The 15,580-nt window shown below is 46.5% G+C and overlaps 2 protein-coding genes across 3 annotated transcripts; one reads left to right on the plus strand and one right to left on the minus strand.

The window, feature by feature from the left end:
• Positions 1-10,343: 10,343 nt before the first annotated feature.
• Positions 10,344-11,872, minus strand: si:ch1073-184j22.2 (dual specificity protein phosphatase 18). Of its 2 annotated transcripts, XM_063462786.1 has the most exons (3): positions 11,279-11,872; positions 11,090-11,201; positions 10,344-10,993 (listed from the first exon to the last, which is right to left on the minus strand). In XM_063462786.1, the coding sequence occupies exons 2-3, from the start codon at positions 11,093-11,095 to the stop codon at positions 10,382-10,384; spliced, it is 618 nt and encodes a 205-aa protein (XP_063318856.1). In that variant the 5' UTR covers positions 11,096-11,201; positions 11,279-11,872; the 3' UTR covers positions 10,344-10,381. The 2 variants fall into 2 exon arrangements, with proteins under 2 accessions (XP_063318856.1, XP_063318857.1); XM_063462787.1 differs by having other exon boundaries at positions 10,344-10,990; positions 11,090-11,872.
• Positions 11,873-12,244: 372 nt separating this feature from the next.
• Positions 12,245-13,329, plus strand: sft2d3 (SFT2 domain containing 3). The gene has a single exon (XM_063462785.1). The coding sequence runs from the start codon at positions 12,341-12,343 to the stop codon at positions 13,013-13,015; it is 675 nt and encodes a 224-aa protein (XP_063318855.1). The 5' UTR covers positions 12,245-12,340; the 3' UTR covers positions 13,016-13,329.
• The last annotated feature ends 2,251 nt before the right edge of the window (positions 13,330-15,580 follow it).

Raw genomic sequence — 15,580 nt, forward strand, 5'->3', positions numbered from 1 at the left:
GGTTAACATGATGTGAAAGCTGTATAAATAAAGTTTTCTTCTATAATTTCTTGTTATTCGACATTTAATTTTACAGACTGCAGGTTCCCGCCTGCCTTTCTCTCCACGATTCTCCTGGACAAAGGCCTAACAGAGTTGGAGAGAAAGCGTGTGGACTTCTGTAAGTTTCACATTTCATCCATGAAGCTTCTTCAGTTCTAAAACCAATTGGTGGAGAGTCCCAGGTATTTAAAGCCCAGTGAGAGTTGTCCCTTTAGAGGGTCGCTGACCCACTATTGAAAGTGTGAAAAAGGGTGTGAGCCATTATCAGCCGAGAAACCATTGAGAGAGCTTGCCTCACCCTATCATGTGACCTGTTGAGAACACCTGATGTGAGTGGGGGAAGGATCTGAGACTGCATTGTAGGTGGCGTACTCAAGAATGACCTTTGACCTTTAGATGCAGATGAACAGCTGAGTCTTGTCCTGTCGAGGTGGTTCTTCCTCCATGTTGGCTACAACACGTGACACTGATGAGCCCATGGCACAGCCACGTTTTTGCAGAAACCCTCGCTGTATTTAAAATATGTGGTAGTGAGGCAGAGGTCTAACAGTGTGCAGGTCTGAGTGGGACTCCTTTGTGGATCTTTGGGAGTCCACAAAGAAGAAAGCAAAGTGGACCCAAAGGAGTACACCGAGGACGGCTGTGTAAGTCCCGGCGTGTGTGGCATCCACAGGAACCTCTGAATCTCAGCTACAAGCTCGTATAAACTGTTTCTACGAACACCAAACAGCGAAAACAACAAACAGTTAACGGTCACATCATTTCATGAAATGTCCATAAACAAACAGAACAGAGCCTCGTTAGCATGGGCTAACCGAGCGAACAGTACATTTTCTGAAAGCAGAGATTTCACAAATTCCTGCAAGTTTCGTCACGCTCCGACCAAAATTTACCAAACCAGCCGCAGAAGCAGACCGCTCGATAATAACATAAAGTCAGACTTTTCCCGTTGCTTTCACAGCATAAACATCCATTTGAGACTACAGCTTGTTTCCTGACTAACTCAATCTCCCACAATGCCTCAGAGCTGTTTCCCGTAAAAAAAAAAAAATCAGTTTTCTGCCCAGTTATGGACATTTGATCCTCTGTACCCAGGTGAATGCCTTGGGTACAGACGGTGGTATGTAGGGGGGTCAGTGAAGTTGTTGTAGGTAACTGATGACTTTGTTTTTGTGGGGTCTCGTTTTATGGTTTCATGGGTGTTTTTGTCACTGAGGAGTAATTTTGGTGTGATAATCAGTTGAGTTTAGAACAGCAGTTTACCTCCTCCTATGGTCTTCTTTGCTTACATTGTGAGGTTAGACAGAATTTCTTGAACTGGAGAGAATAGCCGAAACCTTCATCCTCATTAGGTAGAGTGGTGGCCCCATGACCAGAAACCTGCTTCGCTGAGTGAATGGGTTAAATGCAGAGAGGAATTTCCCCATGGGGATCAATAAAGTATACGTTATCCTGAGTTATGTTAATGTATTAATCCCTGTTGTGGTCCATTATGGGCAGCTTTTGTACAGACATGACCAAATTGATTCCTCTGGCTAGCACCTGTCTGATAAGTTCTTCACCCACTCATCCTGGCTGGTTGTGGTGTCTTCATGTTCTTGTGGTGTGGGCATTGATTCAGAATAGAAAGTTTTTTGTTTGCAGTTTTTGGAGCTTCTGAAGTTGTTTTTCTTTGCCTTTCATGTGTTGTACCAACTGAGCTGTGTCCACAAACTTGGGAAACAAACAGTAGGAGCACAGCAAGTTCCTGCAGGGTCTTTTTAATCTTATTTTGGAGTGCATCTATAGTGGAATGGATCTATCCTTTCACTCAGAAGCTGGTTTAATGCAAGGGCGTCGATTTGGCATGGACGGAAGGGACACGTCCCCACCAATATCCAGCGATTACTGAATTGTCCCCACCAATAATTTGATCTCTTCGAGTAAAGAAAAACAAACCCGATAGAAAGAAAAAAAAAAAAAACGATTTGCCAACGTCTCATTCACCCAGCGGTGCAGAAAGAGTTAAATTACGTTCTCTACCTCATGTGACAAATATGGCCAATGTGATTGGCTGTGCCTTTCAGGGAGCTGTTTAGTTTTAGCAGCGGCAAGCCTGCGCTGAGAGGACCTGCAAGGAGGAGAGGAGGATGGCAGCAAAAAGGAAGAACCTGGATATAAGAAAGTATTTTTCAAAGAAACCTGTAAGTCACTTAAAGTCAAGTTCACTCATAAAATGTGTCCGTCATAATAACGTTACAGGCTATGCTAGGCTTTGGCCCACATCAGTCTAAAATTGTATGTAACCATGAATAACGTGTTTTGGAAACTAACTGCACAACATGCAGCACTGTTAGTTATCTCAGTCTCAGAGCAGCATTTCTAATTTTGATTGAAACTGTCAGAGAAAACGGAGCCTCGAGCAAGCCAGGATATTAGTTTACAGAGGCTGTTAAAATTATATGTTTAACGTTAAAATGTTGGTGACACAATAATTTCATCCTAATGGTACTGACATATTCATAGGGTTCATTTTTGAGACAAAATATCATGAGGTAGTCATGATTTTGCAAATATTCCACCTTGTAGTGCAGTTTGCACAAATTGTTTTAAAAATGCACTCACCCTACAAACATTACTGATGAGTCAAGATCTGCACAAACTGACAGAAACACTGAAGCAGCTCCACATTTTATTCTTATTGTCATGTATGTCCTATTTGTCAGGTGACAGAAGAACCAACACAAAGCTCAGAGAGTAACAGTGATACAAGATCACAGGTGAAATTGGATGATGATGATGGTTCATGACTGTATTTGAAGCACATGTGTGACTGCATGTATGTGGAGTGTCTCACTGTTATTTATCAGGTGACAGAGGCAGCTCTGCCATGTTGTAGCTCAGACAGAGGTGAAGAGGCGAGGTCACAGGTGACTGACTGATGATTTGGTGCTATAGATTAACTAGTATTTATTATCATGACAACTGTTAGGCGGCTGATGTAAATTGATTCATTAGTGTATATTTGACAAAGAATCTGAATTGACATGTCTCACTTTTTATATGGCACGAATCAATGTGTTATTTTATCAGGTGGCAGTATGTCCTAGTGCAGTCAGAGGGGAAGAGCCAGGGCCAAAGGTGAGGCACATCAAGCACAGAATAATAATTTTAATCTGAGGATAAAACGCATGTACTGAGGCTGAAAGAAGCTTCAGTGTCTCAGAAGACTAAAGAGATGGCTATGGTCAACAATGACTCAAATGAGATTAAACAATGCTGCTGTATGCCATGTTCACCAGGAGAGACTGGACAGTATAGATGTAAAACAAATATGCCAGCAGTTTATCTCAGTTAACAAGAGGAGAAGGCATGTGTTTGGCTCCTTCACATAGAGGACATGTTGTGTGGAGCACCAGTAGTCCATGTCTGTTGCTGTAACAGTAGTTCATGTTTAGAATAAAAAATCCCAGCTCACTGAGTTGATCGGGGCAATAGTGCCTAAAATGTTGCATGATTTTGCTGAGAGATCTTTTACTTTGTGGTGATCTTAGATGAGTAGTTTTATGGACAAAAACCACAAGGTCATTCAGTGTTCCCTTAGTGCTAATGTATAAGAGATGTTGGTGTACTATAACTGAAGTAATGTTGTTAAGTCCTTAAAGTCATATTCTTTTATTGTCATGACTGTATTTGAAGCTATTTTTATTTTTGTATGATACCTGATACCTCCAGTCACCCCAGCCATAAACTGTTCAGACTACTTCCATCAGGAAGGAGGTTCTGCAGCATCCGGTCCCGTACCAGCAGACTGAGAGACAGCTTTTTCCATCAGGCCATCAGACTGCTGAACACTTCATAGACACCTCACCCTCACTACTGGAACTTCAACATTATGCACTCCATACTGTATATAAATACCACTGTTTTGCACATACCAACCTCTGTATATTTTATATATCTTATTTTATTGTTTACTTTATTTCATTTGTAAAACATGTATATACATACTATATACACACTCAAACACACACACGTAGAAAAACATATTTAGTATACACATTCAGTAATGTATATACCTTTACATATTGTACATATATTTATTACTTTTTAGATTAGCCATTTTTATATTTTGCTTGTTTTACATTATTGTATTTTGCACAACTCTGTTGCTTGTGAAGCTCGCACACAAGAATTTCACTCACATGTACTGTACCAGTGTACCTGCACATGTGATGTGACAATAAAAGTGATTTGATTTTGATTTGATTTGATTTGATTTATATGGAATATAGCTGAAGTAAACTAAAGCCTAAAATACTTAGTCATTTGTTTAATAGTAATTTAACATTATATAATTCACATATAAAACTATGAATTGTGATTTTAAATGGTTTAAAAGCATGTAGAATTGCATATGTAGGCAAGTATATTTCTCCTCTTTTTTATTAAGAAGCAAAAACAAAAAGGAAAAAAAAAAAAGAAACAGGGCAGGGTTCGGTGGTTGAATCATCCGTCCCCACCAATGCCAGAACCAAATCTACGCCCTTGGTTTAATGCTCTCCATAAGATCTGCTCAGCCCTGTGACTCCTGACCATGGACCATCGAAACTCTTGGAAAGCAGTCTGTTTCTGTCAAACAGACTCAGCAGACTGCAGTCACGGTGGCTCCTGTGGTTGAGAAACAGAGCAGATGGATTTAAAAAGGCGTGAAGAAGGTAGTGGTAAAAAAAACCCGAACCAAACGTGTTTCACGTGATGATGTCTTATGTGTGTGTACAGGGCATTGAAGATGATAACAGTGGGTGGATTATATTCTTAAACTTAGTTACAGCGCTTTCAGAAAGACATCTACTTTGATAAAGTCTACTCTCCACTGCTGTGTAATCAATTATTGTAAATGTAAATGTTATCAGGAAATGATCAGACAGCAGAGGGTTTTCAGGAAACACTGTTAAATGTTCAGTTTCTATGTCATATGTTAAACTCTGGTAATTGGTGATTCTGTTCTCAGACATGTGAAGCTAGAGACACCGGCAACCATAGTCAACTGTCTTCCAGGGGCCAGAGCAGACGACATTGAAGGAAGTTTAAAACTGCTGGCTAAGGGTAAACATAAATTCAGTAAAATCATAATTCACGTCGGCAGTAATGACACCCGGTTACGCAAATGCTGGCTGTCTGAGTGGTGTCCCAGAAACGATGTGGGCTTCATAGATAATTGGCAAACCTTCTGGAGGAAACCTGGTCTTGTTAGGAGAGACGGCATCCATCCCACTTTGGATGGAGCAGCTCTCATTTCTAGAAATATGGACCAATTTATTAAATAATAATAATAATAATAATAATAATGCATTGGATTTATATAGCGCTTTTCAAGGCACCCAAAGCGCTTTACAATGACATTATTCATTCACGCTCACATGCACACACTGGTGGAGGCAAGCTACGGTTGTAGCCACAGCTGCCCTGGGGCAGACTGACAGAAGCAAGGCTGCCATATCGTGCCATCGGCCCCTCTGGCCAACACCAGTAGGGTAAAGCGTCTTGCCCAAGGACACAACGACCAGGACAGAGAGGCCGGGGATCGAACCGGCGACCTTCCGGTTACAGGTGCCCGACAAAAAACAAACTAAAAACCAGCAACAAACAACTTAAACATAAAAAATCACAAAGAAAGAACAATACAGTATCCACATCTGAACCAAAGAGTAAAACAGTGAAATGTGGATTATTAAATATTAGGTCTCTCTCCTCCAAGTCTCTGTTAGTACATGACTTAATAATTGACCAACAAATCGATTTACTCTGCCTTACAGAAACCTGGTTGCAGCAGGATGATTATGTTAGTTTAAATGAATCAACACCCCCGAATCATTCTAACTACCAGAAACCTCGAAGCACAGGCCGAGGGGGCGGTGTGGCAGCAATTTTTCACACCAGCCTATTAATCAACCAAAGACCCAGACAGACTTTTAATTCATTTGAAAGCCTGATGCTTAGCCTCGTCCAACCCAGCTGTAAAACTCAGAAACCAGTCTTACTTGTTATCATCTATCGTCCACCTGGGCCTTACACAGAGTTTCTCTCTGATTTCTCAGACTTTTTATCTGATTTAGTGCTCAGCTCAGATAAAATAATTATTGTGGGTGATTTTAACATCCATGTAGATGCTAAAAATGACAGCCTCAACATGGCATTTAATCTGTTATTAGACTCAATTGGCTTCTGTCAAAATGTAAAAGAACCCACCCACCACTTTAATCACACTCTAGATCTTGTTTTAACATATGGCATAGAAACTGAACATTTAACAGTGTTTCCTGAAAACCCTCTGCTGTCTGATCATTTCCTGATAACATTCACATTTACAATGATTGATTACACAGCAGTGGAGAGTAGACTTTATCACAGTAGATGTCTTTCTGAAAGCGCTGTAACTAAGTTTAAGAATATAATCCACCCACTGTTATCATCTTCAATGCCCTGTACCAACATAGAGCAGAGCAGCTACCTGAACGCTACTCCAACAGAGGTCGATCATCTTCTCAATAATTTTACTTCTTTAACGAGAGCCTCCTCACTGGTATAACTCTCAAATTCACATCTTAAAGCAGATAACTCATAGCTGGAGAGGACCTACAGCTACTTTTAATATTAATTGCTACTTAGTCTTTTAGGGGAAGGAATATTTTGTGGACCTTCTTAATCCCACTGACACACTTCCTGTCATGGAAGTCTGGGATGAGGGGGCCAACTTGCCCATCCCTGAGGGTGAGATCTCTGACATAGTTGCGATGCACAGAGCAGAGGGCTCCTGGTTTGGATGAAAGTTCCTAAAAGCTCTGGATGTTGAAGGGCTGTCCTGGCTGGCATGTCTCTGCAACATTACGTGGAGATGTGGGGTGGTGTCTCTGGATCGGCAGATGGCAAGAGGAGCTCTAAAAACGGGGACGGGAGAGTGTGCTCCAACTACTCCTCGGCCTCCCCGGTAAAGTCCCTGGCAGGGTACTGGAGAGGGGAGTGTGTCTGTTAGTCAAACTTGTGGTTTTCGTCCTGGTCGTGGAGCAGTGGATGAGCTCTTTAGCCTCTCAAAGACACTCAGTGGTGCCTGAGAGTTTGCCCAACCAGCCAGCTGACTGCGTCTCTTGGGGCAGCAGTGGGGGGGTGCTTTGGAAGTATAGTGTGTATTACTGTAGGCTCTTTACAATATCAAGCCCCTTGATTTGGAGCTACATAAACTGAAAGTGTCTGGCTCTCTGTTACAGTCACTCGGTCCCTGCAAACATCGCAGGAGCTCGGTCCACATTGTTAGCTGTAAGTGGGACGCGGCCCGGGCTGCCCTTTGTCATACTTGTTATGGACACAATATCAGGTCATAGTGGCGACTTTGATGTTTCACTACATACTCAGCTACAACATGCTCTTAAACTTCTTTAAATGTTCTAGCACAACATCTGTCACGTGTTCAAAATACCGCTACATGTTCTACGTGTGACATAGAACAGCGCCACCTGTGGTATGTGAGAGCTGTTACAGGTCGAGTCATCAGTGCTCGTGTGAGTCGCACTACTTCAAGTAGATACGCGTTGATAACGACGTTCCTGTGGCGGATAAACAAACACGTGACTAATGATCACGTGTTAATCAGTGATACTGCTGTTCACATGATTCATGGAATCTAAAGGAGCTGCTTCCTGTCACAACAGAAGAGCGACAGATGATCTAGAAACAGTCTGGACACGTTAACCTGCGTACACGAGGGACGCGTTCATCATTACAAAAACATGTGCAATAAAGATTTTGTGTAGAGATTATACAGCATACACTCATGGAGCTCGCTCCCTCGCCTCTGCTCTCAGCTCCAGCAGAGTGATCAGAGAGGAGCTGCTCCCCGTCTCCTCCTGGTTCGCTGTGCTCTCCTTCCTCAGCAGCAGTCACCATAAAGGTATCAGGCTCCTCCTTCAGTCCCAGCTGCTCTCCCTCCTGACTGCTGCACAGTTCCTCCTGTTCCTCTTTAATCTGTGGAGGTTCTGGTTCCTCCTGGTCCACACTGGAGCTCCTCTCCTGGTTCCAGAGCTGCTGCTCAGGGAGAACCTCCTCCTCCTCACAGACCTGCTGCTGTGGGACGTCTGGAACAAAACAAAACAAAAAAATAAAAAATAAAAAAAAACAAAAAACATGAAATTTACAAATGTGATGCCAAAAAATTCTGAGACGTTTTCGTTGAAGTCTTTGACAGAGAGGATCAGATGTGTGTGTTTGAAGCCAAATTCAAATTATTCAAAATCGGACACGATGGTCTATACTCGCCCCAGAGGTGGGAAAGTCACCTCGTTATGCAGTAAAGTAGACAGGCACGATGCAGCGTACCTGAGAACAAGAACACTTCGTGAAAATAGAAGAAAATATACACAATACAAGGCAGAAGAAATGTTATTTAAACATGTTCGTACTGATGTATCGCCAAGTCTTCTGATGCCTTTACTGAGTGAACGGAGTTTGCATGTGTTTTGGAGTTTTGTACGTGCTTTGTCTCTAGGGGCCACCGTACCTGTGAGATGTAAGAACCAACATCTGCCAGGAAAAAGTCCCACAGTGCTTCTGTGAGGGTTTTTTTTTTTTTTTTTTTTTTTTTTTACACACATTAGCTGTTAGTACGAGAGGACGCATAGTTTTTTTTAATCTTATACGTTTTTTATTACATTTATTTCATACTTTTACATTTGAACAGAATCATCATTAGACTCAAAGCAAGAACAACACATAGTCAATGCTGGCGGTGCTGAGGTGGGCTCAGCAGGGCCCGGGGCCATGTGTCAGCTTGGTCAGGCCCTGCTGAGACAACTCGAGGAGTGAAAATGTAAACATGAAGAGGGAAACCGGCCGGGAGAAAGTGTGAAGAACTGGGCATGCTCAGAGACCTGCTCCAGGTGTGTGCAGGGATCCAGGTGTGTGTAGGGATCCAGCTGTGTGTAGGGATCCAGCTGTGTGCAGGGATCCAGGTGTGTGTAGGGATCCAGCTGTGTGCAGGGATCCAGCTGTGTGTAGGGATCCAGGTGTGTGCGGGCATCCAGCTGTGTGTAGGGATCCAGCTGTGTGCAGGGATCCAGGTGTGTGCAGGGATCCAGGTGTGTGTAGGGATCCAGGTGTGTGTAGGGATCCAGCTGTGTGCAGGGATCCAGGTGTGTGTAGGGATCCAGCTGTGTGCAGGGATCCAGCTGTGTGTAGGGATCCAGGTGTGTGCGGGCATCCAGCTGTGTGTAGGGATCCAGCTGTGTGCAGGGATCCAGGTGTGTGCAGGGATCCAGGTGTGTGTAGGGATCCAGGTGTGTGTAGGGATCCAGCTGTGTGCAGGGATCCAGGTGTGTGTAGGGATCCAGCTGTGTGCAGGGATCCAGGTGTGTGTAGGGATCCAGCTGTGTGCAGGGATCCAGGTGTGTGCGGGGATTCAGCTGTGTGCGGGCATCCAGCTGTGTGCGGGCATCCAGCTGTGTGTAGGGATCCAGCTGTGTGCAGGGATCCAGGTGTGTGTAGGGATCCAGGTGTGTGCAGGGATCCAGGTGTGTGCAGGGATCCAGCTGTGTGCAGGGATCCAGGTGTGTGCGGGGATCCAGCTGTGTGCAGGGATCCAGGTGTGTGCGGGGATCCAGGTGTGTGCAGGGATCCAGGTGTGTGTAGGGATCCAGCTGTGTGCAGGGATCCAGGTGTGTGCAGGGATCCAGCTGTGTGTAGGGATCCAGCTGTGTGCAGGGATCCAGGTGTGTGTAGGGATCCAGCTGTGTGCAGGCATCCAGCTGTGTGTAGGGATCCAGCTGTGTGCAGGGATCCAGGTGTGTGCGGGGATCCAGGTGTGTGCAGGGATCCAGGTGTGTGTAGGGATCCAGGTGTGTGCAGGGATCCAGGTGTGTGTAGGGATCCAGCTGTGTGCAGGGATCCAGGTGTGTGTAGGGATCCAGCTGTGTGCAGGGATCCAGCTGTGTGTAGGGATCCAGGTGTGTGCGGGCATCCAGCTGTGTGTAGGGATCCAGCTGTGTGCAGGGATCCAGCTGTGTGTAGGGATCCAGCTGTGTGCAGGGATCCAGCTGTGTGCAGGGATCCAGGTGTGTGTAGGGATCCAGCTGTGTGCAGGGATCCAGGTGTGTGTAGGGATCCAGCTGTGTGCAGGGATCCAGGTGTGTGTAGGGATCCAGCTGTGTGCGGGCATCCAGCTGTGTGCGGGCATCCAGCTGTGTGCGGGCATCCAGCTGTGTGTAGGGATCCAGCTGTGTGCAGGGATCCAGGTGTGTGCGGGGATCCAGGTGTGTGCAGGGACCGAGGTGTGTTCAGGGATCCCTCTGAGGATCCAGGTGTTTGAGTTTCAGACTTTGATGGTTTTGGATCCCCTCCTGGATCTGTTTGCTGATGATGTCACCTGAGCACGTGACATCAGCGGTGACCTGGGCACCAGTGTTAACAGGCCCCTCTCCTGCTGAGACCTGGCCAGCCGCGGTGTCCCAGGCGGCGTCCTTGGTGGCGGCTCTGGAGCCACCCTGACCGTGTTCCTCCCGTACAGCCTCTTCTCGTACTGCAGCAGCTGCTCCCAAAAGCCGGCGTTAAGCCGGATGTAGGGCCGGCTCTCCTGGACCCAGTGGTGTGCCTGCCGCAGCGTCACGCCCCTGTAGCGCATCAGGTACGCCATCACCAGTGCTGGAGAGCGGCTCATCCCGGCGGCACAGTGCACCAGCGTCCCGCCGCCACAGTTACCATGGATACGCTTAGCCACCCAGTCAAAGTAATCCCCGAGGCGGGCGCTTGGCAGGTCGGAGACAGGGACCCGCAGACACTCCACCCCTGGGTATGCGGGGCATGCGTGGCTCAGTGTGGCATTGACAATCAGTGTGATGCCTTTCTTCAACACCAGTCCTGCGTTGAGAGGGGCGTCGGCCCCACTGAGAAACAGGGTGGGGGTAATCTGAGAGAGCGCCATCTGCTGGAGACACAAAGAGACGTTACTGCAGCTCCGAGCGGTGAATTCACGCCTGCACTGGCCAATCACAGAACAGCACACCTGTGAATGCACTCACACCTCCATTGAAGTACGAATGAAACACAGACATCAGCCTCCAACTCTAAAACACCAGCAGCTGCAGTTCCTCTGACGTCCAGCAGGGACAGCAGTGAGTCAGTCGCCATAGTCTCTGTTGTAAAATAAACACGCTTATGGCTGATTCTCAAACAAACGTCTGTACGAGGGAAGGATGTTTTTAAAACTCACCTGCCTGCATTATTAGCTCATTAGAGCCCAGACCCATTTTTACTTTCAGGAAAACTTGTTAACAATATAGCGGCTGTGAGGTTACAGAACAAACAGACCATACAAGAAGGATTCTGATTGGATGTTGGATTAGCAGGTATGTGTGTCTGTGTGATGCTGGTTCCGATGTTTAAAGGATTCTGGGTCACATGTCAGGATGTAATAAGAAATAATCTGAAGTCATATTTATTTAACCAAACAGAGGAGCGGAGTGTGAGAAAGTCCACCCCTGCTACTTCCTGAGGGATCGGACTTTGATGTTGTCCTTTCATCAGTTTGCTGTCACCTGTACAGACGTTTTCATGACAGACGTATGCAGGAGCACATGATACAGAACTCAGTTATATACTCTACTGCTTCTTGTTTTGGCTTTTTGTTAAATAAATCATGACTGTTGTATTTAAATGGGTTTAGATGTGTGTCATGTGTGTTACCTGCTGCCCAGTGGTCCTCTGACTGCTGCTCTGAGTGACACACACACACACACACACACACCCCCTAGATGGCTGTGTGTGTCAGTCCTTCAGCCAATCATCTGAAGGGTTAATTTTAGTACAACAGCTGAAAACCTCCTGAAGTCATGTGACTGAAGAGGAGAAATCAGACTCTAGCACACACACACACCATCACCATGAGTGTGAATTTATCATTAAGAGCAGTTTGATTGACAGCAGCTGATATGGCCCTGAAGGCTTCAGTGATGTTGAAATAAGAGTGTTTGACTTGATTATATAAACTTTGCCCCACACTGGGGAAATTTCCTTGTCACCGCAGTTTAATTTTATTTATTTAAATCAAATTTTCGTTCTCTCTCTCTCGGACTCCCGGCCTTTGCTTCGCTTTGATCCGGTGACGTCACAAAGCCCGTCACGTGTCTCCCTCTGCCGGTGAACTCCGGGCAGGTGCAGTTCTATTTCTGACCTCCGGGGGGCGGCGGCTTGACGAGCTGCAGGGAGACTCTGAGAAGAACCAGCGAAGAAGAAAAAGTATTTTGCTAGCAGTTAGCCTGTTAGCCGGGCCGTCATGGCAGACCTGAACCGACAGCTCCAGGAGTACCTGTCTCAGTCCAAAGGCGGCGGCGCAAAGACCATCTCCCAGTCCGGCTCCAGCACCGCGGTGGACCTGGGCGAACCGGAGCCCGTCCCGGGCAGCTGGTTCGGCCGGTGGTCCAGCCCGTGGTCCGCCAGCACTTCCGGACAGAGCTCGGGCGGAAGCGGCGGCTTGTCGTGGCCGTGGTCGGCCGAACCGGACCCCTGCCTGCCGGGCATGAGCCGCCGCCAGCGGCTGCTGGCCTTCGGCGTGTGCGTGTCGTTTTCCGCTCTCTGCTTCGGCTTGTCGGCGCTGTATGCCCCGCTGCTGCTGCTCTATGCCCGCAAGTTCGCGCTGCTCTGGTCGCTTGGCTCGGTGTTCGCCATCGCGGCTGCCGCGGTGCTCCGCGGGCCCAGCAGGCTGGCCGCCGGCCTCCCTACCTCCCCCGGAGCCGCCGTGTACCTGTTCGCTCTCGGGGGTACCTTGTACGCGGCGCTGAGCCTCCACAGCACCGTGCTGACCGCCCTGGGCGCCGCCCTGCAGGTCGCCGTCATCGCCGGCTGCCTGGTGTCGCTGCTACCTGGAGGCAGCGCCGGAATCCGCTTCATGGGGGGTATGGCGGCGTCCGCCATCAGGAGGACCATCACCGGGAAGACCATGCCGATCTGACCGGGACCCGGGTATCGAGAGAGGGGGCGTTGCTGTGGAAGGTCCAGGGTCCGGATTAACGACAAGACTTTCCTCTGATTACTGACTACTGATGGCTTACTGCAGAGGAACACTGAACCCTGACCTTTGATCTGCAGGACTCATGAGAACACTAAAGCCTGACCTTTGACCTGCAGCAGGGCCAGGCTGCTGGTGATGAACTGAGGACCAAACAAAGACTAAAAACTGAATTTCCCTCTGACGCAGGTATTTTGTGTTTTTTAAAATAAATGTGATTTAAGTTTAACACAGAGATTAAAAACAACCTGAACATCTGTCTGGCTTCATGTGTGTTTTATTTTCTAAACATGTGGCACATTGTAGTCTGACTACATCAGGGGGTGAAGATGATGATGTGAGGTGAGCCACCTGTAGATTCAGCAGAGGTCTTTGAACGCATCATCACAGGAAGTTCCTGTGTGAGGGGTCAGAGGTCACGGCCTGAGAGCCACAGGGCGTTTCTCAATATGCTTACTTGTGCGTACTTGCGTTCTCGTGTACTCGTGATACGTCATCAGTCGGAGACCAAGTACTGTTCCAATTCGAAGTACGCATTGTCACTACCCGATCCGTACCGGAAACCCGATCGGTACCCCGCATGCGCGAAAGGTGTCTACTTCCGGTCGAAGCGTTTTACGATAGTTACAGGTCAGAATATCTGTTAAGATGTTAAGAATAATAAGTGTCTCTTAAAATGTTTCCGATTATGAAACATTTAATATAATGTAGACAAAAACAAAAAAGTAAAAAGATAATTACGGATCAGGACTCCCCGATCCTTCCTGCGCATGTGCAAAGTCGGACCGTGCAAATCGGGTCTACCCGATCCGTACCGCGCATGTGCAGGGGTTTTCTTCTTCTTCTGTTCGTTTAGTAGCAGTTTACTCCCCAGTGTACGAGGATGCCGCCCCCTGCTGACCGAGCGAACGAACCCTATTGTAAACTGACTTAGCGTCATTACAAACGTGTGTTAAATTTGATTTAGTGATAGTCAGTGTGTTTATGCTTGTCTGTGTGGAGAGGATTGATTGGAATAGTGATGATGATGTCCACTATCACTGTCAGTTGTCAGTAAACACGTCATCTGGCTGATGAATCTTCACGTGACATATTACAAAGTCTGTATTATTAACTCTGTAATTAAGCGTCATTCTTCTTATTTTACGACGCTGTTATTCAATCGGGGAACGCTCTCTGTTGAGGAGAAAAGCATGAAATTGTTTGTAAATGGATTATCCACTGTTTAAATGTCCCGGTAGTCGAAAATGAGGCAGAGCTGTTGAGAAATGCTAGGAGCTAACTGGGCGCTAACCGTGTCATTCAAAAACATTAACTGTCGCAATGTTGGCAAACAGAGGAAGTGACGTAAGATTTGCGCATGCGGGGTACCGATCGGGTTTCCGGTACGGATCGGGTAGCGACACGCATCACGCCGAGAACGCGAAAAAGTCCCGGATGTGTTCTCGATCCGCCCGTTTTATCGAGCATGCATCGGTGTGGACTTGGGACAGCTATATATCCCAGAATGCATTTCGTCCAAAACTCAACAGCGGACTCCCGGCACATCGTTTTCAACACCCCCCCCCCCCTTGCGGACTTCTCACTACTCAGGTTAAAGAAACCCCAGCAGCTGTCTATAGTATTGAGTGTCCACTAGAATAGAAATAAAAGCGTTCTAACATCTCACCTGCTTGTTTTTATTAAGGTATGTACACGTATGTACATGTACACTATTTTTATTAATAGAGGTTTCACTACTGAGGTTAAAAATGATATATAAGTCACTTAGATCACTTCTAAATGTTAATGTTTGGTTTGTTTCAGTGTTTTATCTGTTCCTGAGTAAACCGGTTTGGCTGTGATTAAAGTTAAGCTTCATAACATGTTACTCACAGTTAAATTAAGAGGGGACGGCAGTAAAAACTCCGGACCTGTGACATCATCACGTACGCTGGTGTTACAAATCACGAGTCCGTGCTCGCGTTCTCGGCCAGTACGTACTCGCGTTCTCGGCGAGTACGTACTCGCGTACTTGGGAATTGAGAAACGGCCAGTGTTCAGTTGGAGGGCAATGTAAATTTCAGCAGCACATCATGAAACTAATGATGAAACTATGACATCATCACAGAGAAAACGAGCCGACTGAACGCAGCGAGGCTTCGGTTAATGAACCTGAAGGGAAGAAGCTTCAATGAGCTGTGTTAAAGTGAGGCCTCAAGTCTTTTTTGTAAGTTTAAACTAAACCACAGCAGGTTCACTGAAGACGCCCAGAGCCACCAATTTAAAGGAGGAGATTAAACTCTGACGAGCTTCCTGTTAGTCTGATATCTGCAAACTGTTTAATGATCCGTGCTGTTTGACGTGGAGCTCCGATTATCACCACACTGCTCCTGGAGGAAGTCGTCTGCTGAGGTGTTTTACACCAAGTGATGATAGTTTCCGAACGTTCTACACCGACTCGCCGAAACCGAAGAGTCCACGTGAAACCAGGATGAGGACGGACTTTAAGGCCCGTTTGTGTCTCCA

This window comes from Pelmatolapia mariae, linkage group LG18, assembly GCF_036321145.2.
Source record: "Pelmatolapia mariae isolate MD_Pm_ZW linkage group LG18, Pm_UMD_F_2, whole genome shotgun sequence".
NCBI lineage: Eukaryota > Metazoa > Chordata > Actinopteri > Cichliformes > Cichlidae > Pelmatolapia > Pelmatolapia mariae.